General features: G+C 41.0%; 1 protein-coding gene across 6 annotated transcripts in view; it reads right to left on the bottom strand.

The window, feature by feature from the left end:
* RARB (retinoic acid receptor beta) overlaps positions 1-25168 on the bottom strand; it is a 360509-nt gene that overhangs the window by 58000 nt on the left and 277341 nt on the right. For all 6 annotated transcript variants that reach the window (XM_077302859.1, XM_077302860.1, XM_077302861.1 and 3 more), the window contains one exon: positions 18415-18563. In XM_077302859.1, the coding sequence (XP_077158974.1) occupies positions 18415-18563 (149 nt within the window). The remainder of the gene's footprint in view (positions 1-18414; positions 18564-25168) is intronic.

Here is a 25168-nt window from a genome sequence, read left to right as displayed (position 1 = left end):
ACCTCATGGGTCATCTAGTCCAACCCCCTTCACAATGCAGGACACTCACATCCCAATCACTCATCTACTGTAACCTGCCACCCCTTTGCCTTCACAGAATCAAAGAAAAAGGTGAATGACTAGCAGGGAGGGACTGGGGATCCCTGTGATGGGGGATGTGATATGGTGGTATGAGAAGATACTGTAAACAAAGGGGTACTCGCATCCCTTCTAATATTTGTCCCATCCCAAGACACAAAAGTGGTGGGCTTAGGAGAAACTGCCTTTCCCCAACATTGTTTTGTGTAATGCCAGGTCCATAAATAGTAAGACTTCAGCTCTACTGAGTTTTCTCTCAGAGCAAAATATGGACCTGGCTTCCATGACTTGAGTCCTGGATGAGAGAGGACAAGACTGGAGACCTGAAAGAACTGGCTCTACCCAGGTTCTCAATCCTCCACCAATTCTACAGAAAAGGTTTTTTTTTGGAGGGGGGGGGGGAGTTGTGACACTGATTCAAGAGACTTTCTTTTTCAGGGCACTCCCTGGTTCAACAATTCGAGGCACTGAGCGTGGGGTTCTGGTGTGGGACACCGTGGAGAGTTTGGCCACCTGTCTGCCTATCACACCAGAAGAAGCTCTTCCCAATTCCCTGGAGCTGGTGACTGGGTGGGCCTTGCAGTTCGCCAGGTTGATGGTCCTGGGAGATTTCAATGCAGAGAAGCTCAGCTGCTAGCAACTTTGCAACTGGTCCCACATATAAAACTGGCCACAACCTGGACTTAATCTTTGGGGCAAGGAGACCAATTGGCACAGTACAATCTACAAAAGTGCCATGGGTGGACCATTTTGCCCTGAGGCTCGAATCAGTAAACCACTTCCCTCCTGCATAGGCGGAGAGTAGATTTATGTTCACCCAAAGAGGCTGATGGATCCAATGGGCTTCTGGAATTCTCTGCAGGCTCCAATAACCCCCCTCCCCAACACACACACACACACACAACTAGATAGGTGAGATGCTGGAAGATTGGCATAGGCGTTTTACTGAAGCCATCAACAAGATTGGTCCCCAATGCCCACGCTGCTCCTGTTCCAAACCAGCTCCAGAGCTGAGCAAGAGGAAACAGGAACTGAGATATATAGCATGTTTGATAAAAAGAAATTGTGAGGAAGGTTCAAGAACATCTTATAAAAACGCTTATGAATACTTATGAGATGGCAACAAAGGCTGCAAAAAGAATTTGCAGCATCTACTGCCTCTGCTAGTTTGCTCCTAGCACAAGTATTTAAAATAGTTTGGTCTTTGACATCCCTGGTTATATGACCATCCTAAATTTCCAGTTGGACATTCGCTATGAGGCTTTTGCAAGTTATTTTGCAGGGGAAATCTCGTCACCCCAGCATGATCTGGCCACCAATTTGGATGCAGTTAGGGAACTAGAGGCCCTTTGGCCATCTCAGGGTCTGGTTTTGGACTGCTTCAATCCACTCTTCTTGACTCTGGCTGCTGTTCAACCTACCATGCGCCCCCGTGACCCGGGTCCTTCATTGCTAGTGAAGGCTGGCAGTGAGGAGGTCAAGATCCCTCTCTTATTTTATTTTATTACATTTATATACTGCCCTTCCTTGCAGCTCGGGGCAGTTTACAATGAAGATTTGTCACACAATACTGTGAACATCATGATTATGAACTGATAACAATTTTAACAGTGGAAGAACTTATATGAACTTCTAATATTTCTAACACTAAGCATTATAACATTATTATACATTATAAACATTATAACATTATAACATTATTACAGCACAACTGTAAATCAATTTTCCTGCAGCACTGCCAGATCAGGAGTTGTCCTGTGCCTCTGCTGGGTTCACTTGGTGGTGGGAAGTTGTTTCATTGGCCTCAATTGAAAGCTTGGTGGGAGATTATAAACTTGTCCCTAGTTTCAGTAATATTCACAGAGAGATTAAACAAGGCCACTTTTGAAAACAACAACAACAAAATCTGGATTAATCCAATCCAGCTAACTACCAGCCAGTCTTGCATTTGCTATTTCTGGGTAATGTGGTTGAGCAGACAGTTGATGAACAGATATAGAATTTTCTGGATGAAATGTTGGCTCTTGATCCATTTCAGTCTGACTTCCGACCTAACCATGGTATACAGATGGCATTGGTTGCCCTCATGGACAATCTCCAGAGACAACTGGATCCAGGCAGGTCAGCACTGCTGCTTTTACTAGACCTAAGAGCAGTGTTTGACACAGTCATCCATGAGCTGCTAACCCAGCAGATAGTTGAATACAAAGTACAGCCCTCAAATGGCTGTGATCTTTTCTCCAAAGTCTGGGACAGAGGGTGAAGCAAGGGGAGAGAACCTTCCAGCAGTATGCTGGATTCTCTCCCTAATGTTATTTAACATTGACATGCGTCTCCTCACCCAGTTGGTCTGGAGCTTTGGGCTTCGTCATCAATATGCAGATAATACCCAGCTGTATTTATTGATGGCAGCCATCTGTCTATTTCCTCCAAATTCTTTGGCCAATTGTCTGGAGGCTATGGTGGACTGGCTCAAGCAGAGTTGGCTGAAGCTGAATCCAGTTAAAACAGAAGTCCTCTGTCTGACTTGCCCCAGGTGAGTTAATGCAACTACCAGCACTTGATGGAGTCCAACTAACAACTTGAGTCACTGTCAGGAGTCTGGGTGTGATTCTGGACTCCTCTCTATCTATGGAATTACAAGTCACAAATGTTGCTTGCAAGGCATTCTATCATTTTTGCCAGACAAGGCAACTAGCACCTTACCTCTCAGCATCTGACCTAGCCACAGTGATCCATGCAACAGTCACCTTCCAACTGGACTATTGAAATTCGTTCTACTCAGGGCTGTCATTGAAGCTGCTTTGGAAGTGCAAATTTGGGAGTGCATATTTGACCTGTGCGCTCCCAGTGGCACTGGCTCCAGATTGAGGACCAAATTGGGTTCAGGGTTTTGGTGATCACCTTTAAAGTCCTAAACGGTCTGGGACCTTTGTATCTGTGGGACCACCTCCTCCCATTTGTCCCCCAAAGGAAATTAAGATGTTTAAATAAATAAATAAACTGGCCTAGGCCAGGATCTTTTTGGCCCTGGCACCAGCTTGGTGGAACACTCTCCCCGGCGAGATCAGGGTCCTGTGCGACCTAGGACAGTTTTAATGTGATGACTTTAATGTCTATGTTGATAGTATTTTCACTGAATTATTATTGTTTATTATTATGGTGTTACCTGCTCTGAGCTGTTGGAGAAGGGCAAGTTCTAAGTAATTTTTTAAAAAAATATTGTTATTATGTTGTAATCCTATTAATGCAAGAATATCCTGTGCCAAAAAATTAGGATTAAATTTAGAACTCTTTAGGGTTCACAGAGGATGTTTATAATCCAATTACAATTCAAGACAAAGGGAGCTCTTGACTATCACTTTACATCATGCAAGAAAAATCCATGGCTAAATTTAGCAATTTAGAAGGCAAGGAAGAATGAGAGGGGATGTTTGAAATTTACCTTCTTGAATGAATTTTTGTCCAAAGCAACAATGCTCTACATATTTCACATTAAAGGTGTCATGCCTATCACATAAAAGAGTCTTATGTGTACAATGTGCTAAACAGCAGCCACGTTTTACAAAGCCATTCATAATTTCATTCCTCCCCCTCCTCAGTTACCATTTCACACAAAGCTACATTTTGTAGCATTTTTGCCTATAGTACTTTGTCACAAATAAAAAGTTAAGCCTCTAATGAATCCTCCTTTTGTCTTTCTTTGTTAAATACACTTCCTTGGAAGTCAGCCCCACTGAAACCAGTTGTCAGTTTTGTGGATATTTTGTAGGGATTGCTGGAAGTGCTTACTGCTAAGATATTCTTTGGTAAAGCTTGGCACTTGATACTACATTCATATGCACTGTCAAAACTATAATGCAACAAACAGCTTCTGAGAAATGCATCTTTTTTGGTCATAATAATGTAGCCTCCAAATGCATCTGTTTATTGTTAACTACTGTATAAATTCAATGCAGTCAAAAAATTGCCATGTAGTAAGACAAGAGATGCTATTTTCTCACTATTTCCCTACTGCTAGTCTGTACCTAACCTCCAGTTTTAGACAGTAATAGAACACTTTTGTATTGCTCAGTCTTTTCCTTTCTACAGTCTACTACAAGCACAATTAAAGAGGTGGTTCTACATGGTGCTTAATACAGCGCTGTAGTCCCCATATACATTTAACAATGCTGGATGCCATGAGCAAGATCCTATAGGTTTATTCAGAACTAAACCTCATTCAGCAAAGAGCCCCCTTCTTCCTGCAGTTTTAGTTTTGTTCTTTAAGTTTATAGCCTAATCAATTGTTTTCTACATTTTATGTAAACCGCCTTGAGCCTCCAGGAAGGGCAGTATAATAATAATAATAATAATAATAATAATAATAATAATAATAATAATAATAATAATAATAATAATAATAATAATAATAATAATACTGTCGGCTCACATTTGTGAATCCCCAAATAAAATATAATAATCATCAGTTATGTCAGCATCAGCTGAAGGTAAAATATATTGGTTTCAGAGATATATAACTTAGTACACAAGTCTTCCTCGTTGGGCAATTTATGAATCTGTAGTGGAGAAACAAGCCAAGAGATGCTTATTTAGAATCAGAAATGTTAGTAGAAGAATTCTACTCTTCCCTGGGACAGAGATCCATATGGTGGGACTGTCCTAGGAAAAATGGGACTGTTGTATGGAAAGGGATACAACATTTATATTCACTGTCAACATTCATATGCCTCTCTAAGGGGATATATACCTGATGGACTAATAGGCCAGGATCCTCTCTCTCCTTTGGGTCACTGGCAGCTGCTAACCTTGACCCCAGGGCACCTACCCCCCTGCCCCCCCTAAGGAATAGTCTAAGTATAAAATACTTATAGTTCTAGGGAACAACTTCCTAGAAGAAACAGAAGAGGTTTGTCAAGTCTTCTTAAGAATGTACAAATACCAATTTTCCTCTTGTTTTACCTTGATTCTGCATTGAAGAACAGAAGAAAAGCAGTTGTCAAAAGCACAACTGGACCACTTTGATCTTAAATAAACCAGAGACCGACCAGTGGGTACTTAGCGTGAAGGGTCATTCTCTTCTGAAGTAAGGAGGACATCTGTAGAGTGGCTTTTGCCAGTGGTTTGTTGCTTCTTAAAACATTTTATTTATTTATTTATTTTAACATTTATTTGTTGCCCTCTTTTTGGAGACTTACGGCTCATAGTAGACTGGGCTAGAGATGCACTACATGAGTTAGGGAATCTGGTATGGAAATACAGTAATATTAGGTAAAAGAGCAGCTACGTAAATGGTTTGGGAAAGTGTCATTCCTTACTAAGAAATACTGTGCTTAATTAATTCTTGCTCCTGGGAGGTCAGCCTGGAGCACTCATTATTGTCTTAATTGGTGGTATAAATCGTGAGGCCCAGGAGGAAGAAAAACGAAGAGTAGTTAATAGTGGATGGCCTTTTGGGTAAGTGTTAGCTGCATATAGCACAATTGGAGGTTGTGACAGTTTACGAGTTCAGTGGGTTAGAGGTCTGGCCCTACCTAAATTAGGTTAGAGTGCATTGAATATATTTTTAACGGAGCAATAATTCATCTCCATATCTGCCCTTCAGTGGAATAAAGGAACTCTTTTTTTCAAAGATGCAAATAATTTTTTTCCATCCCCTGTTCTTCATACAACTTTTCATCTACCATTTTTAAACCATTTGAAAGAATTCTGCAGACAATGCAGGGGGAATCTTAATTCTGTTTTGATAACTTTACCATTAAAAAAATATATATCTGGCTGATCGTTCGTTTAACATATGCAAAGAGGTGTAAATGAAAGAATTTCTGGCTTCACAGCCCTCTGTCCTTTCTTTGCTGTGAGTAACGTCAAGTCCTATAATTTAGATTCCTAGCTACTATAAAGAAAAGAAGCTTCGGTTTGAACACTTATTCAAATGCTTCAACAAATTGGTGTTAGATCAAAGGCTCTGGAAAGAAGGAAGTCTTTGTCATGCTCAACTGCAAAGAGAGTTGTGAAGGCAGGATAAAGCACATGAACGTGACTCTAAGCTTGTGCTTAACACAAGTACTCTCTAGTTCACTTATAATATCCAAACAGATACCCAGCTAATAAGGCACTACAGTTATCTTTATCTGCGGTTAATGTTGGATATGACCAAACACGTAGTTGTGGTAAATATCCAGAATGCAAAGGAAAATTTGCCCTTCAGCAGGAAAGGTCAGGTGTAAACCTTATAGGCTGCTTTCACACAGTCTCAGTAATGCAAGTGGGTTGAAAGTACATCTTCTGTTTGCTTAAATGTGGCTGTGCTGTCGCCTTTTATCACATCTGTACAGTGCCTGAGACTACACGTATGTTTTTGCTACAAATGTGCCCCCCTCTCAGGGGAGTCACCCTGCTCTTGTTCAGCATTGGTCATTTTTTATTGGATGGTCTGGGGTAGATTCTTCACTTTATAGAGTTTTAGAACACATTATCCATACAAAATTACTAGAATGAAGATAAACAAACAACAAGATTCATAGGTAGGTTTTTTTTTTAATTAAGCTTGCTTCCATAGTATCTAAGTTTGGGATGACCATTATTAATTTTCTCAATTTTAGCATAAAAAACTATGACACCATGGACACCAGTTATATGGCAGTGTTTGCCATGTTGTTTCCCCATCTTTTCTCAATCTGGATTTGTATTGATTTTTATGAAGTTAAAACTCCACTAGGCTGTCTAATGCACACAGTCAAAGTACTGTTGAAGTTTCTCAAGGCTAGTCTCTTTACATTTTCCTTCTGATTCTTTCTTAATTAATTGTTCCCTGTCCTTTTACACCCATTCCTGAATGGTTAATAATTAGTTCTTGTTTTGAGGTGGCTGTTAGTATTTCTTTTCCCTTACAACCAAAGTCATTGCTCATTACAAATTGCAATTTTGAAGCGTAACGACTGGGAGGGGGAAAATATTTTTCTCCCGCAATTAACTTTTGTCCACAAGTCTCAATGCTAAATACTTTTATTATTGGCCAAAACCTATCTTCACAGGACCTGAAGAAACGCGTAACAGGCCAAGTGATACCTTCAAATCAATTAGATGTCTGTACAGCTATGCAAGAATGCCTGGTCATATCAAACAGAACGACATGGGCAATGATCATCTCCCAAAAGTTTTTAGATTTTCATCAGATGTAAAGAAATAATAGAATGGGTGGATTGCAGAAAGAAACAGCAGTGAAGCATGCCCTGAAAAGAGCTCATTCTAAAATTAATTCATCCAATTTAAATGTTTACTTATTTAATTCATTTGTGCCCCAGCTTTCGCCCTAAAAGTGACCCAAAGAGATTGTGCTGTTAGCTTCAAATATTCTTTTGTAATCCACTTACTGATTGGCTGAAATGTCACTAGTTTCTTTAAAATTATACTTGTAACCCAATCAGGAGGCTCTGCAGGCCTAGAACCATTTCCAGATGCAGCAGCAAGTCCCAGAAACCTGGATCCATGTCTAGCTCAGCAATAGGGAAGCCAGTGTTGGGAAAGGGTGGCTTGGAGGTCAAGAGCTGTGCAGCTCTCAACCCTCCATCCAGGTATGGGAGGGAAAGTGTGGAGGTTGGGAGCTGTGAAGCTCTTGATCCCTGAGGCTAGTGTGTGCATGTCTGTGTGAGAGGGGAGAAGCCTCAGAGATTGAGAGTCATGCAGTTCTTGATCTCCAAAGCCAGTGGGGGGGGGCAAGGAGATTGGGTGAAAGTCAGGTAGGGAATATTGACAGGAACAGAGAGGGTGAGAAAGAAGGGGGAAAACTGTTCAAGAAGCGGGGAGAGTTTCTTGTGCATCCCTGCTTGCAAATAAATAAAACTCATTTGTGCAACTGTTGCACTCATTTGGTATCTTGTTTCCACTGAGTTACCATCTGTGCAAAGTCTAGGTGGGTATGGCCCAGGCCTGCTAATGAAACATGTGTAGCTGCTCTAAATGAGGAGTAACCTAATTTAAACCCTGTGCAAAAACATGCTTAGGCATTCTTCTGTTCTTCCAATGTAGTGTCTAATTTGGTCCTAAATGTACAGATGATGATATGCACTGCTGGTCATTTAATTATTTTTTTACAGTAGCCTCTCTGTACTATATGTCAATTTGCTTTCTGAACATGGAGGGTGGGGTCCAGCTTTTAATGAAGTGTGGAAGGTACTGATATATATTACAAAAATGTCAGATTCCCCATCCCTGGTAGGTTTTCCAGATCACCTAGGTTTTGTGCAGGCATGACTTTTTTTGAGTTTAAATTGTACCCTCCAGGCTTACAGAAGACAAACTATAAAAACAATAAGCAAACCGGACAAGCTGTGATATCCGTTGTGTTCTATGGAGGGAGTTCTATGGAGAGAGGTACTATGTGAGTTTTTGAAAGGAAAGTTACTCAAGCACATAGTTCATTTGGGATATATAGAGCTTGCCTTTCTACCAGCTGACCTTTGACAAGGGCTGACTGCCAAACAAGGTCATGTTCGTAGCATGGATGCTGCAGAGCCTGAAGCATTTATTGATTGTAAAGGAGCTAATGGAAGATAGATGCAACATCAATTGGCAAATAAGGAAGAATTGGATGCATTTTTCAGAACAAAAGTAATCAAAGAATGAATGTGAAGTGTTCATGGTACAAATCCAATCAGTCACAGTTCTTCAGATCTTAAACATGCACCTGGGGATGATTCCTACAACAATGGTTTGGACTTAAATTTAGACTGTACTAGGTCCAGTCTGAATAGGTGCATTGTACAGCAGTTCACTTTGTTCCTGCCTACATATCCATAGGTAGATGGGGAGGTGATTTCTGCCAATCCATCTCTATAAAATGAGGTACCTGACTCCTCCCCTTGGGGTTCTGCATCCCTCTGCAATAGCCTTTCAGTGAGATGTTTGGGGCCCCCACTTGCATTTTGAAATAGCCCCAGTTCTTAAGTGGCAGTGGTGTCCCCTGATGCTGCAACTGCCAATGTGGGCATTTGATTGCTTTTAAATTGTTTTTAATTTAAATAAATATATGTACATTATACACTGTCTCTATGTAGTAAATACACATGTTTTAGGATGCCTTCTAGAGTATTCTGAAAAAGCGGGTCACTGTGGCTGAACTGCTTACTAACTTCTCATCTACGCATTCATATTACTTACTGCACACACTTTTATTATGTGCATATGACTGAGCGGCAGATTTTTTTTCATCTTTTTTTTTAAACCTAAAACCTCAGTTTTGCTTCCATTTTGCAGGCCAGGGAGGGGACTTCATAAGAACAAGAATCTTCATTTCAAGAAAGGGTAATATAATTGGTTTAGGAATGCCTGATTTGGAACATAGTTCTTTGCTTAAGAAGAAGAAGAGCTGGTTCTTATATGCCGCTTATCTCTATCAGAAGGAGTCTCAAAGTGGCTTACAGTTGCCTTCCCATTCCTCTCACCACAACAGACACCCTGTGAGGTGGATGAGGCTGAGAGAGCCCTGATATCACTGCTCAGCCAGAACAGCTTTATCAATGCTGTGGCAAGCCCAAGGTCACCCAGCTGGCTGCATGTGGAGGAGGATCAGGGAATCAAACCCGACTTGCCACATTAGAAATCGGCACTCCTAACCACTACATCAAGCTGGCTATCAATGTGCTATTTTCCCTTTTCCTATCCCATCATCTCTTTTGTGTAAAAAAATCAGTGAAAGAATGGTCTGAAGTGGCCAACTATGAGCTCCTGGACATTTTGCTCTTGGCAGTCACCTATTTTGTTAGTTGTGAGTTCCTGCATGGTGCAAGGGGTTGGACTGGATGACCCTGGAGGTTCCTTCCCACTCTATGATTCTGTGATTCTATCTTTGATGCAATTATATCAATGCAAGTGAAAAATGATATACAATCAAGAATGGAAACCAGATTATCAACTTAAATGTCATTTTTAAAGAACTGAAACTTAGCAAGCTGATACATACACAAGAAGACTCATCCACTAAAATATCATTCTATCTGATTTATTCAGTAGGAAGGTCCCAAACACACTTAAAGCATTGGATTAGTAGCTATTTAAGATGGATTTCAAACCCAAACAAATTTGCCATGCCTGTTCATGAGGGAAGCTATTTATGTTAACAGCCTCACTCCTCAAAGTGCTGTTCTGTCACAAGTCCCATTAAAACTAATGGGGCTTGCACTATCACAGTGACTTCAGAATTGCAGCCTATGGCTTTTTCCGAAGTAATCGGGCAGTGGAAAATGACAGCAAATGACATTCACTCCTACTTTAAGGACCCTCTACACGGCCAGAGAGAACAAGTCATAAATGAACATATCTCCCAACATGATTTAGATTCAAGAGCTAAAGAAGCCTATCTTTACCAATCTGGAGCAGGGAGAAACAGGTTGTGAAGGAATACAGTTTTGCAAAAGTTTTGCAAAATAAGTGTTCCTGTGTGCTTGACTGACAACCACCTAAGTGTCACATGGAGGGTGCTGGTTTAGCTTCTTGTTTTACTCAGTTAAGCTTCCTTAGCAATCAAGCCAAGACATTTTCGGTATTCTCAACATGCCTCATGCGTGCGTTAAATTTCTTGATATATGTTGTTTGGAAAATCAACGACAGAAAAAAAGTTAATATGAGTCAAGATATTATCAAAACTTGCATGTGCAGCTGTGGTTGCCTATGTGCTTCATTTTTGCCAGGCTAATGATAGCAAACACTTCTCTGGAGGGTAGATTATCCAACTAGAAATAAAGATGGAAATGGAAGAATTGGGTTTTCTTGATGTTTCTGTTGCTAGCAAAAGTAGACTCAATTTCCCTTCCAGGTATCAAAAAGTTAAGTCTTTTGAAGCACTGCAGAGTGATATTAATACATTTTATATATAACGTGGTGTTCTTTTATACTGGCTTATATAAATTGTACATATACATTCTACAACTTATATCACTTGCATGTTGTACACTGTGGACTTCTGTATGGATACAATTGATGCTGAATAGTCAACCAAACATTGGAGCTTGTTACAGAGGCTTTTATCATCCTTAACACTATTTCGCTCCCTTATATATTTGGGAAACAGCCTCCTGGGAGGAGACTGTCCAGGGCCCTGTCTGTTCAGGTCCACCCTGATTGGCCCTCTCCCTCCAGCTCCCACCCTTCCTGCTTGCCTGCTAGAAGCCTTGTGGCTGGGACCCATTGTCATCCATGAGGAGAGAGGCAGCGACAGGGCTTTGCGGCCCACAGGTATGCTCTTGCTAGGAAGGAGCAGGGGGGAGGGAGTTTGCAGCCTCCCTGTGGGTCGCAAAGCCCTGTCGCCACTGGCGGGGGGGGGGCTTCCCACTCCCTTTAGCCCGCTTTGCGGCCCAAAAAGAGCAGCGGCCACGATCTCATGCCCTCCTGCCTGCCACCCCTTTCAAAGCCCATTTTTAAAATGATACTAGTCCTTACATATGATTATATATAACGATACGTTGAATGCGATATGCAAATAATGTACCACATAATTTATTTTACCTAATCTACTTATTTATCTGCATAATACCTGCAAATGTCTCTGCCAAACTAAGGTAAACAGTTTGCTTATCTGTGAATGATGTTCTTAAAGTGATTGCCTGTGCAGTTCAGTTCTATGGTTCTGCAGCTACAGAGACAGTGTGAGACCAATCTACAACTCGAGCAAAGAGCAGCCATGACTCAATGGTGGTGTACATGCTTTCCAAAGACCGTTTACGCACTGGGAACTTCACTGCCCCAGCTCCCGTGCAGGAGCACAAAGAGAGGGCATTAGATGGGATTTGCTGCCTATTGTGAACTGTCTCGAGCCGGCTTGGCCCAGGAGTGGCGATCTATAAATATAAATAAGTAAGGATTAAACAAATGGCCATATTACTGGAATCATCAGTAACAAACAGACTAGCCAGAACAGAAAGCTTTTCCAGGTCACACCAAATTGTGATTATAGAAGCCTATCATTAAGTAACCCTTTGAAGAGAGGCCTTTTAGAGTTATGACAAAAGAAATTATTATTCTCCCTGAAGGGACTGGTTAGAATAAAAAGCTAGCATCATGCAAATGATTATTATTATTTGATTTATTTCCCGCCACTCCCTGGGTAGGCTTGTGGCGGGTAACAGTTGTCTTAAAAACCCCAATTAAAACCCCATTAAAAGACATTAAAAATCATAACATAACATGGCGGCAGCCAATCACAATCTACTCCCACCTGCCATGGTGATAGAGAATGGGGGAGATGATGTATACTTCAGACCTCCCCGGTGGGGGGGGGCAACGTTCTACCTCGCAGACCCCAGCCTCAACCATAAACCTGGCAGAAGAGCTCCGTTTTACAGGCCCTGTGGAAAGCTGACAAATCCCGCAGGGCCTGTAGCTCATCCGGGAGCTCATTCCACCAGATGGGGGCCAGGACCAAAAAAGCCCTGGCCCTGGTTGATGACCAGAATGTGTACTATTTATTTTCCCATTATTCAAAGAACATCATCCTGTGTGTAATGGAAATCAGATGCCTTTTTAGGAAGAAATATCACATGTGAGTGCAACGCATCTTCATCTTTATTCATATCAAGAAAAGTAGCATAAAAACACACAACATAACACTTGCACGCCGCACAGATGTGTTAGCAAGACAGAAAGGCTGTCTTGAAGGAAAGAAGATGGAAGTCACCTGTTCAAATGGTTTATGTATCATCTGCAATACCAGTGGCAATAAACTCCAAGTTAGGGTAGCAGATTTCCCAGATGGGTAGAAATATGAAGAAAATACACAAATGTTTTTCTGGGGAGAAAAACAACAACAGACACTCTCAATGAAATGCTGAAATGTTAGAATTACAACTATATGAACTCATAAAGATGAAACCACAAGATGTGAATGATTCAGGTACAGAATGTAATCCAAAGTGGTATGCAGAGGATTTGAGAAAAGCATTCCCCTGCTTGCCTCCTGCTCTCCACATCTCTGTCCAAACAAATCTACTTCAAGATCCTCCTTCTGCCTGCCTGTCTGCTCTGGTGTCTTGCTTGTTTTGTGACATCAAATGTCAATCCAGCTGTTCCTCATGCCATCAAACTAAGTGGCTGCAGTGCTATACATGTTAAGGTCTGGAATCCTTTCTATCAGTTCTCCTATAAAATTTAATGACAAACATGCCTACATTTCACCTCAGAAGAGGGGCCCCTTTATTCTTTCTGTCTGAAATTTGGCCATATAAATGTCCTAGTTGAGTACTACTATCCACTTCACTTGTGTCCAGTTTGGACAGTAAATCATGAAGATACAGATACAAGAAAAGGGAAGGTGGTGTTACACTGGATGGAATATAGTAATGAAACAGAATATGAGACAACCAAACCAAACCTGTGAATGAGGAAGCCTTTGAACTGACACCCTGGCCAATCAGGGCTTTTCTACAACGTTGGAGACTCAGGGCGGCTAGTTAGTTCAGAACAAGCAGACAGCTGCACCTTTAGTCATGCTGATTTTTCAAATATTGAGGGTTATATCCACTCCAGGATAGCGTGGGAGAAAGGTAGGGTCACTCCAGATCAATCCTGCTTGTTGCAGAGGGAAAATTTAAATGGCCCAAAATCAAAATGGAAATTGCATTCAGTGTAGATGGCAGGGACTAAAATGGATGGAATAAAAGCTGTGTGCAGATTCACCCCTGGATAACCCAGGCTAGCTAAATCCCATCAGATCAGTCCTTAGCATTTCAATATGATCAATCCTTACTATTTCAGTGTAAGACCTTCAAGAAATAGCAGGGTTATGATATGGAGGCAGACAATAGCAAAGCACCTCTGAACATCTCTTGCCCTGAACATTCTTCAAGGACATCATAAATCAGCGGAGACTTGACTCAGTACACCCAAACAAGTAAAACGTTCACAAAACTGGGGGGCTCACACTCTTGTATAAATCTGATACTGTTAGGGGAAATAGAAGTTGATTAAACTTTGTCCCTTAGCATCCATGAGAGACAGAGAGGCACCTCTGCTGCACAAACAAATTTGCTGGCTCACACTGTAAAAATGTTAGCTTCCTTTGTGCATTCTGCAGTTTGCTCCCTTCCTTTTTGTCTTAAATGGCTCTAGGCAACTTTGCTACATACACAGCTTGTGCCAGAAACCCAGGCCGTGTGTTGCCAGCAAAGGAATGTCGCCTTCCAAATGTTTAGAACAAGGGACAAGGCTCTAACAGACAGCTGAATCTGCCAGAACATTGGTTTTTCCTATTCACCCGCACAATGCTGGCATTATTTGGGAAGGCAGCCCACTACACCCAACCTCCCAACTTTTTTTTTTTAATTTCCCGGCTTTGGTACAATGAAGAATAAAGTCAGTACTTAAGAGCAGGGCCCTCTGTAACAGCCTCACAACTGCTGAGACTAGCGTTTTTAAAAAAGCAGTACAAACTGGAGGTCAAGAAACAGAGTGCAAGAAAACAGCCTCTAAAACGGGCCAGCTGAATAAAGAAGAAATTAGCAAATGCTAATATTCTCCATAATAAATGGATATGCTTGTTGTTATAGAACACAAACTTTTACAAAATACACATTCATTTTGAGACAGTAAAATCACAAGTAGGTAACCAGCGTCTGTCTTATCTTCCTGGAGGATTGGGGGGGGGGGGATGGCAGTAACTCTATTGTGTTAAATAAGAGTCCAGTAGCACCTTTAAGATCAACACAGATTTATTCAAGGTGTGAGCTTTTGATTTATTCAAGGTGTGAGCACTTGAAAGCTCACACCTTGAATAAATTGTTGTTGGTCTTAAAGTTGCCACTGGACTCTGATTTTATTGTGCTACTTCAGACCAACATGGCTACCCATTTGAATCTATTTTGTTAAGGCACACATCATATCAAAATATAGTTAGCATAAGCCTTGTTTGCAAACCTGGGAAAACATAGCTGCTTTCTTAATAAGAAGAAGTCAAAGTATGGTTAGGATGATATCAAACCATAGTTTGGTTGATTTAGTTTTCACAACCATAGTTTAACTTTCATAACTATTATGTCCTACAAGAGCTGGCCAACTGTGGGATTTACTGGATAGAGCAAACTATCTGGATCCTTTTCAACCTGGCTTCAGGCATGAACACTGGACTAAAACAGCTTTGGTTGCCCTGGTGGACAACCTGTCCCTGAAGATGTATAGGGGCAGTACAATTCTGGTCTACACCTAGACTTCTCAGTGGCTTTTGATTTCATCGGCCTTGATATCATAATTTAATGGCTACAGAATGCCGCAACCAGGGTGGTGACTGGAGCGAGTTGTACGGAGCATATGAACACATGTTTTATTCTTGTTTTTAACTGATCATGTTTTTTAAATGTTTTGCTAATGTTGCTTGATGCCCTTATATGGAAAGAAAGGCAGGACACAAATTTTATAAATAGATGTCTGAACTGAGACTCTGCCTGAGATCCAGCATACGAGAATACAAATTCAAGTTCAAGCAACATTTTCCCCATGGCTTCAAGTCATTCATTCATTCTTACGCTCAATTCCATTTCTGTAAAATAGAAGTTATAACGGCATTGTAAAATCTGGTTAGAAAGGTGAAAGTGAGAATTGTTCTGCTTTTAAAGAACTTTGGACAATAAGTAGTATGTTCTATATTGGAATGAAGACAACTTCCACAACAGCAGCTCAGAGAGCAATAAACCAAAAGCTACAGTTTTCAAAAAGTCTCATGTTGGAGTGGGCTGGCGAGAGGTTCTCATTTACAACATCTTTTAAGCAGACCTTGATTTGAGGAAGAATTATTCCTTTCTTTTCAAATGACCTAATTTAGAAACGGATCCAAACACGTGGTGTTAATCCTCTGACGTATATCAGAGAATATAAGTCTACTGAAGCCAATGGGATTCAACTGAGTTACCTGTACATCTTGGTAAACTACTAGTATTTTTAATGTCAGGGTGTGAAAAAGAATATGATGTATTTTTAAATATTAAACAGGTGGCTTCAGCAAGACCATATTATTATGCTTTATAACAGGATAATTTAGTATTTCATACTCCTGAAGAGAAAGGCACAGAAAGAAGAAGAAGAAGAAGAAGAAGAAGAAGAAGAAGAAGAAGAAGAAGAAGAAGTTGGTTCTTATATGCCACTTTTCTCTACCCGAAGGAGGCTCAAAGTGGCTTACAGTCACCTTCCCTTTCCTTTCCCCACAACAGACACCCTGTGAGGTGGGTGAGGCTGAGAGAGCCTCGAATCTGGAATGCCAGATTAGAAGTCCTCTCTCCTAACCACTACACCGAACTGGCTCAAAATGTGTTGCAAGAAATACCAAATAAGAGAATGTTGGAGAATTTTCTTTTTTTTTTTTTGGGTGGTGGGGGAATTCTCATTTCTGAAACAGTACTGCCAAGACAAATATGCTCAGGATTTGGTAGGAAATAAAATGATACAGAAGGGGATAAGTTAATCAAGATGAGAGATGAACAATTTGCTGACAAGTGCTTTGTGAACAGAATGAGCTAAGGAGGATTTGGGTAGTGATAGAGGGGAAGGAAGCAGCTCATATCCTTATCTGAAGTCAATGAGAGTGTTTCAATTGACTTCTCTAGACATCGGACTGGGTCCCAAGAGTGATTACAGATGAATGTCAGTTGTAACAGAAAAGCTGTCAGGAAGGTAAGATAATAGGATTGTCTGATGAAATTAAAGCCCAGGAAGAACCTACATTTTCAGTTTTCAAGACAGTTGAGTTGGCTGGCAATTGGAAGTACTGACTGTCATTACAAATGGGAAGTTCAACAATCCAGCCAAGTAGAAAGTGTTCTAATAGCCAACAAGTAGCTACTTCAAAGGATTTCTCCACCTGTGAACAGCATCACAGTTGAAGGAATGAAACCAAGACATAAAAACAGTTGAGAGAAAAGCCGAGAACACAGAGAGATGCAAAATGGTGCTAGAAGGGTCATATGGAACAAAAGGAACGTTTTGAAAGCTTCAGCCAAAAAGCCTTAGGGCACTTGGGATGGATGCATGGGCACATTTTAATCTAAAGGATGAACACAAATGAATAACCAGAACTGTGATCCTAAACATACTTTACTGAGTGGCACTTTAGTTGTATTGACTTCTAAGTATAATTCCTTTGGACTGATCTGAACAAGATATTGCAAAGCTTTAGTGTTGTAATATTTAGCTTTAAATACACCACATTTCATAAACAAAGGAAATGTAACTTTTTCAGCCCAGAAACCTGCTGTCTTTTTTTTTTTTAATGCCAAAATGCCTGACCGCCTTAGCAAATTGGCTAAGAAGTTACGCCTTCCTGTTGACTAACAAAAGAAAAAACTAACTCTTGACATTGTACCTTTAGCTCCCTCACTGTATGTGGCCAGTGGATTTCCAGAATAAAATTTTTCTTCAGTTGTCTGGAGCTAATGAGTTTGTCATTACAGCATTTATGACCCTGCCCCTCCCCAAAGGTGGTGCAAGACTTGAAGTTGTAATATTCCTGTTAATTAGGTGCAGAGGAAAAATTAAAACTCAACTCAACTCAACTGCAATTCAACGTTGCTTTGATGAAATGATTTCATTAAACAGGGAGAACGGGTGACAACTAAAGATACGAGAGTTTTGGTCTGAATGACTGTAAAATAAAGTTTGATTGATTGGCAATTAAAGATACGATGCCATCACACTTATGATGCTTCCCCCCACACCACTGTCCCCCCACCAACTAGCTGTCTTGGCCGGGAACCCTAGATTATCAAGATCTTACAACACCTAATATCATGCTGGAATATATCCTCTCTTGAGGAATTATTAGATCCAGAAGGAGCTGGAAGGAGACCAGGAAATAAACTTCAAATAGTATTATAAAGCCTAGAAACAGTAAGATCTTGTGTCCTATGCATCTTTACACTCTATCAAGCTATATTTAGAGCAAGGGACTTTCTGTTCAGCTTTTCTTTTGTTTACACAAAAACAATAGGTAGTGTCCTTTGTCACTTCACATTCTCTCCTACACGGTTGGGGACTGTCAAATTCCTGCAAACTGTATGGCTAGTGTACGTGCCACAAAGACTAGAGTGTACCCATGCCAGACTGTGTGGACATGGAAGATGTCCATCATTCCTGCTTCCCCCTTTCCTTTTTCTTCCACTGATACTACAGGATTAAAGAATGTGAACAAACATTATTCGTATTATACCCAAACAGATATGTCCAAACTGTCCAGTGTGCATCATTTATTCTAGGAAGACTAGTGGAAGGAGATGGTGGTGGTGAACATCAGAATGTATGATTTGGAAACTGGGGGAGGGAAGCAAAATCAAAATTTATGAGAGAGATCTGGACACTCACCTTACATCCCTCACACGCACTGACACCATAGTGATATCCAGAAGATTTGTCCTGACAAACGAAACAGGGCTTGTATACACGAGGAGGAGGAAGTGGGGAAGGCGGGCTGGGAACAAGTTCCTCAGAACTGGTGCTCTGAGTTTCAATTGCTAAAAAAAAAGAGAAAAAAATAGAGAAAGACTGTTTTAGTGCATTGATTCTGTTATAGTCCACTGATAAACAAGCAGGTAAATAGCAGCTAAACAAGAGCTTCTTACATACTCATTCCAGCAACAAGATCTATATGGCATCTTCAACAATGATGGAATTTCTGATGGAATTTGCCACATTTGAAATAGGCAATAACTTTGAACTTCTTAAGATATTTTAAAACTCCACTAGCGATTTACTTCTACTTCAGGATTAATTCACAAGGAGAACATTGCACTTTGCACATCTGCTAGTTCACCTGATATGTCTAGCAAGACTATGTTATTTACCTGTTGTTGCTGCTAATGGTCATTGTTCCTGTACACATTTAAGCTTTGCACAGAACTGGGTGCTTCGGCGTCCGAAGCAGCTGTTCCTGCCCAAAGCAGCCAGTGGCGTGGGTGGGGAGACCCGGGCGCTACTTCGGATGCCCTACCCTAGTTCTCTATATTTCACACATTACTATTTTTGATTAAACCTTTAAATTTTTAATCTGTGCCTCTTTACTTGTATCTGACCACTATGGCCATCTCTGGAGACCCCACTTCAGGTTCCCCTCCCGGATGAAGCTAGATGGGTAGAAGCCACCCCCCCCCCAAAAAAAAGGGCCTTCTCCCATGTCACAGTACTGAAATGCTAGACCTTCTTCCCCAAGGAAATTTGTCTGTTTCCCACTGTCTTTAGCCAGCAGGCGAAGACTTTTTTTTTCTGTTTAGCCTTCCCTCATTAACTTTTTTGAGCTGTCCTCCCTGTTTGGGTGTATTTTGTGTTTATATTTTTATATTAAGTTTTAACTACTTTAAATTGTTTCTACATATTTGGATTTAAAATGCTTTTTAAGGTCTCAAATGTCTAAATGTTTTGTTTCAATGTTCACCATCTTAGGTTCTCTAACTTAGCTGCCTTGGTGACTCTTAAGATGGCAGAAAGCCAGGGTACAAAATTTGTAAAATAAAATAGAATGGGAAGGAGGCAGAAAACTGCTAATAACTAAGGAGATGTAGGAAAAAATTATGCCTATACATCTGCTAGTCTCGAAGATGCCACTAGACACATAAAAAAATTATAAAAGCTGTAGCTCAGGGTATTATACAACACTGTCTTGGAATCACATATATATTTATAAACAGCTGTGTGCGTTTATCATATGATCTGCTTTGTATAGACAAGGCACCTAGTTACTAAGGAAAAAACAAAACAATATTCACCAATAATTTCTTTTCTGTTTTTGAAGGCCACCCCTTATGGAATCACAAGTCTTGAATCTTTAAAAAATTAATCTCGTTCCTTATTTTTTTTTGGGGGGGGAAGACTTTAGAGAGGCATGCTTTGTGTAACAACCTTGGGAAAATATTATTTCTGGCATTGCTTGTATGCTTGTCCACCTATTCATTGCTCTAGACTGTTCTCCATTTTTAAAAAGAACTTCCTGTACTGGGAAGAGGGGGGAGGGAGGCAGGCACAAGGGTGGGACATTGGAGGCGGAGGTAGAGCTTCTTCACCTCCATACCTTTCTTTGGCTGGTGGCCTGCTGGTTGTCCGCTGGGATAAAGCGCTTTTTAGTTTGGTGAATCCAACCAATTCATGATTTAAAATGGCAGATATTGCAAGCAGTTTGCTGGCCAGATCTGAGAGGTTAGTGATGTTATGCTGAGAATATAGCATGTTCAGGGAGTAAGTATTATGGTAAATTTATGGTGAGCGGAAAGGCCCTTAAATTTCTAAACTGCCTCTCTCCCACAGAATTCAAGGCAGTTTACAACATATTAGAAATATATACATACATACTTTATTAGTAAAATTTATATTCTAAAAATTTATCACTACAACTCTAAAAATCAATACAACTCTAAACACCTATTATCTACCTGGCAACTAATTTTAACTATCTATTCCTATGTACCCCCCCCCATGCCATAATTATTTTTCTTTCCCCATCTGTTGAATCTGTAGATCTTTTAATGGCATGGACAAAAAGAGAGTGGGGAAGAAGCGTAAAGCTCAGAGGGAGACCATTTCAGTAGGTCACCCTGGCCTCAACCATAGGCATGGTGGAAGAGCGCTGCTTTGCAGGCCCTGCAGAACTGTAATAACTCTACCAGGGCCTTAGTATCAGGTGGCAACTCATTCTACCAGGTTGGAGGCCAGGCAGACAGTTTGGGGGCCAGGGACTACCAACAGTTTGAGCCAGATGACCTAAATGCTTTCCGGGGGACATACTGGGAGAGGAGGCCCCTCAGATATGTAGGTCCCAGACCATGTAGGGCACTGAAGGTCACTATTGACACCTTGAACTTTATCCAGAACTCTCTTGAGAGTCAATTCAGCTGCTGGAGGACCCGTCAAATATGTGCCCTCTATTGGGTCCTTGTCAAGACCTGGGCAGCTGCATTCTGACCAGCTGTAATTTCTGGGTGAGGGTGAGGGGTAGCCCAGCATACAGTGAGTTATAATAATCCTGCCTGAAGGTGACTGTCACATGGATCACTGTGGTGAGGTCTTACAGGGCCAGGTTGGGCATTAATAGTTTTGCCTGGCATAGATGGAAGACTGTCTGGCAAGCTACCTTTGTGCTCTGAGCCTCTGCTGAAAGGGAGACATCAAGGATCACGTCCAGATTCTGGACTGTGTGCAAAGCTGTTTATTGTACACCCAACTTCTCTGCAGGGGAGATGCACTTCTTCTCCTGTATATGTAGGATTTATGTGGTCACAGAATTGTTCTTCCCATGTATTTTATGAATGTTTTCTTGTTTTGATTTTTTTTAAAAGCATTTTCATACTAAAAATGCATTTGAGCCTTTCTGAGAATATTTTGCCAAATGAGAAGGATTTTAAAGTGATAGAAAAAGCGAATGTACCATGTTTATTATGTTTGCATTAAAGTCTAGTCTAAGTATAAAGGGATGTAACCCTTGTGTGAACTAATCCCCCCTTCCCCTATGTAGTTTATCCAAAGATTCTGAGAAATGGAAAAGCATCTGAAGCGAGAAAAACAGCTCAAAATCCCCACAGAGACCAAGGATACTTTAGAAAAAAATCTGATTCAGATTTACAGCATGAGGAATTACTTGCTGTGTTTCTTATATGTTTCTCTTTGTAAGGACTCATGTTTCATTGTCAAGTGCTGTCTGTCAGAATTATCTGATTGAGTCCCAGGAAGGTCTTAACTATTCCTCATAAAGCCAGATAAGATGTAATGTTCTATGCTTGGTTGTAATTGATTTCAGAAGGGATGGACTTAATTCAGAAGGGAAGTAACAGATGAGATTTGATGCTCAGACACTTTGGGGCAGTTTCTATGACTGTTTTGTAGAAGGACAGCTATCCTTCTCCTAGATCGCTCCAAGCTTGGCACAAATGCTGAATGAACAAACTGCCATGTGTGTAGATCATGACTCTGGAATCCACTCCGTGGAGCTGGGGTGATGAGACCATGACTGGAAGCTCCATGGTCATTGAGAGGGATGATGTTTGATGGCTTCAGATGGCTCTCTTTAACTGAAGTGGACAAGTTGCTGGGGTCAGTGAGGGCAACCACTTGCCACCTGGACCCCTGTCTATCATGGTTGCTCAAATCAGGTAACCAGCAGATAGGAGGCTCCCTAAGGGATATTATTATGTTTCTCTGACATCTTTGGAGTTCCCTGGGGGGGGGGGATGAAGGACGCAATGGCTCACCCTCTACTGAAAAAAAATATATTGCTGGATCCGCGGGACACCGCCAGATATCATTTGTTCTTGCATCTTATGTTTCTGGGCAAGGTAGTTGAAAGAGCCACAGTGGACCAGCTCCTGACATTCTTGGAGGAAAATCCGGCACAATTCTAAGCAGACCTATTCCCTTCCTAAGTCTATTGAAGGGCTGCATTGTTAGAGAATAGGTGAACTTTTAAGGCTCACAGAACTCTCATCAGTAGAACTAGCACATTCATCATAACAACCAATTCAAAGTCAATATGTTCTGGCTTTGCAAAACTTATTAAAATACTTTTCCTAATGAAAGCAAGCTTGAAGTACAATATTCTCAATAGTAATTTTGTTGCTATTTTGGATAGGCGAAGAGTGCTCCAGAAATCGATTGGTGCACAGTCTTCCAGCTTAAATCAATAATCTATTAGTCTCTTTAAATTAAAATGAGATCCATCAAATGCCCCTGAGAAACCTCAAACACTCTACTCTCCTTATTTCACACTAGTGCGTGACTCTGTATTGCTCTCAATCAGCGCAGGGCAGGCTAACATTTTAGTGCTAGAACCATGTGAACTCAGCAGACAGTACAATCTTGATGAGGTCATGAATCTCTGTATGTGTAAAAAGCAGGTTTTTTTAGTTGTTTACAGCAATTTTAGCAGATAGCCTGAAAATAATCTTGCATGCGCTGGCCATCTTACAACACAAAATTCAGGCTAGTTAGTGCTAATCGAATGCTAGATAAATACTTTCCTAGGCAAAGAAGAAACTACGGACATCCAATTCTGTTCTAGATATAACAATCAGAAATGAAGATGCTGTAACACAGTCTTCAAGGAGGGGGGATGAATGTTAAAGCTCTAAAACTATAAGCCACACACTGGTATCTATGGCAGTGAATAGCTCCTGAACTGTAATAAAGTACTTGTGTGTGTAAACTGCTGCCAAGTTGTAGCCAACTTAATACAATCCCAGTAAAGTGCTTTCAAAGCAAGCGAGAAGCAGAGGAAATTTCTGATCACCTTCTTTTGCAGAGCCTTCCATGGTGGTCTCCTTTCCAAGGACCAGCCCTGCTTAGCTGCCAAAATCTAACATACTTATGTGCTGGGGATTTTAGCTGCCAAAAGTTCTATACCAGTTTTCTTCCAGAAACTCCAGAATACAACAGCCTGGGGCCTTACAGAGATGCAGTGGAAAACACCCATCACACTGGTGCTATCCCAGCAGCACAGGCTCCAGATTGAAGACCAGATCAGATTCAAGGTTCTGGTAATTACTTTTAAAGCCCTAAACCAGGGGTAGTCAAGCTGCGGCCCTCCAGATGCCCATGGACTACAGTTCCCATGAGTCCCTGCCAGCGAACTGTAATCCATGGGCATCTGGAGGGCCACAGACTAATCCTGCCCCAAACAGTCTGAGGCACCTGTATAGGACTGCCTCTACCCCCAAACCTCATTAAGATTGAGCAGTCAATATCTGTTCAGGATCCCTGACCCCCACAAAATAAAAACGGCCTCAACCAGGGCTAGGGCCTTCACAGTCACATCTCTGGCTTCATGGAACAGTCTCCCCAGTGAAATCAGGGCCCTGGAGGGCCTGGAAGACAGAGGTTTTCTGCCAGGCTTATGGCTGAGACCAGGAAGTAACATTATGAAGAATTTAGCCTCCCTGCTTGAGAATCCACCTGCTTGAGAACTGACCTATCTTCACCAATCAGAACACCAGCCAACCCCTGGAATTAAAAATGGTAAGGGAAGGTGGTTTAAACTAAGTTTTACTAATTTTAAAACCTAATAATTTTATTTAAATAATATATTATATATGTATGTACTATTGTTATTTTATTGATGTTACCCACCCCGCGTCTCCTGAAAGGGACGAGTTGTTGTTGTTGTTACTCTTATTATCCATAGACTTTAAAAGTGCTGTTTTACAATCTCGCACCCAAAAAGTGTCAGAACGATATGCATATAGTATACACAAAGAAGTAAACCCTCTCCCCCATCATATCTACAGAGCCCTCAGGATTTTCAGATGTATGTCTACAGAAGCGAAAACACAAAATGAGTGTTTTACACAAATTACATAAATAGTCTATAGAGCACAGACTATTTTTAAGACAACAGAGAGTACTTTGAATTGTAACCATAAATCAATTTGATAACAATAATGTTCTTTAAATGCTGAGAAGGCATGTTCCCAGTGGCCAGTCTCAGTTAAGAATCTGACTGCTATGTTGTAAAGTAGCTGACCTTCAGAACAGTGTAAATGTAGATAGGCCCCACACAGAACACCTAAATGCTGACATAGTGAATTGGAGAATGGGGAAGGGATGGAGTCCACTTTGCACTGGAATCTCTGGTTGCTTTGGACATTCAAGAAAGCACCAAGAGCTCAAGGTAGGGAAAACAGTGATAACTTTGGTGGTCCCTGGACAGGAACAAACCTCTGGCTCCAGCACACAGAGGCTCCTGGAGGCTTTTAGCTGTAAAGACCTTTCCGATGGCCAGCCTGTTTATGCGCAGTCCCATGTGGACCCGCTCAGAAGATGTATGATGAAATAAAAGTATGCATTTCTGCTGTTACTCTGCAGTCTTGATTCACAGGGCTACTTAAACATTTCTTATGTAACAGCTTAAGACAGAATTCGTCAGCTTTGATTATTTTTTTATAAAGTTTAGCTAAAGCAGCGGGTACGATCTTCAAGGAAGTAAAGTGCGCTTTACGAGAGATAATTTACGGTTAGCTGAACCATGTTGACAGAAAGATTTCAGGTTGTGGTTGATTAGAAACAGGGCAAGCCTTTATGAAATCTCTTTCCTTTTATAACAAAAGTAGAGTATTAAAAACCCTGGGTTTTAATGCACTTCTCT

The sequence above is a fragment of the Paroedura picta genome, chromosome 11, assembly GCF_049243985.1.
Source record: "Paroedura picta isolate Pp20150507F chromosome 11, Ppicta_v3.0, whole genome shotgun sequence".
Taxonomy (NCBI): Eukaryota; Metazoa; Chordata; class Lepidosauria; order Squamata; family Gekkonidae; genus Paroedura; species Paroedura picta.
Note: the sequence above shows the minus strand (reverse complement) of the source record. Positions and strands in the feature narration are given on the sequence as shown.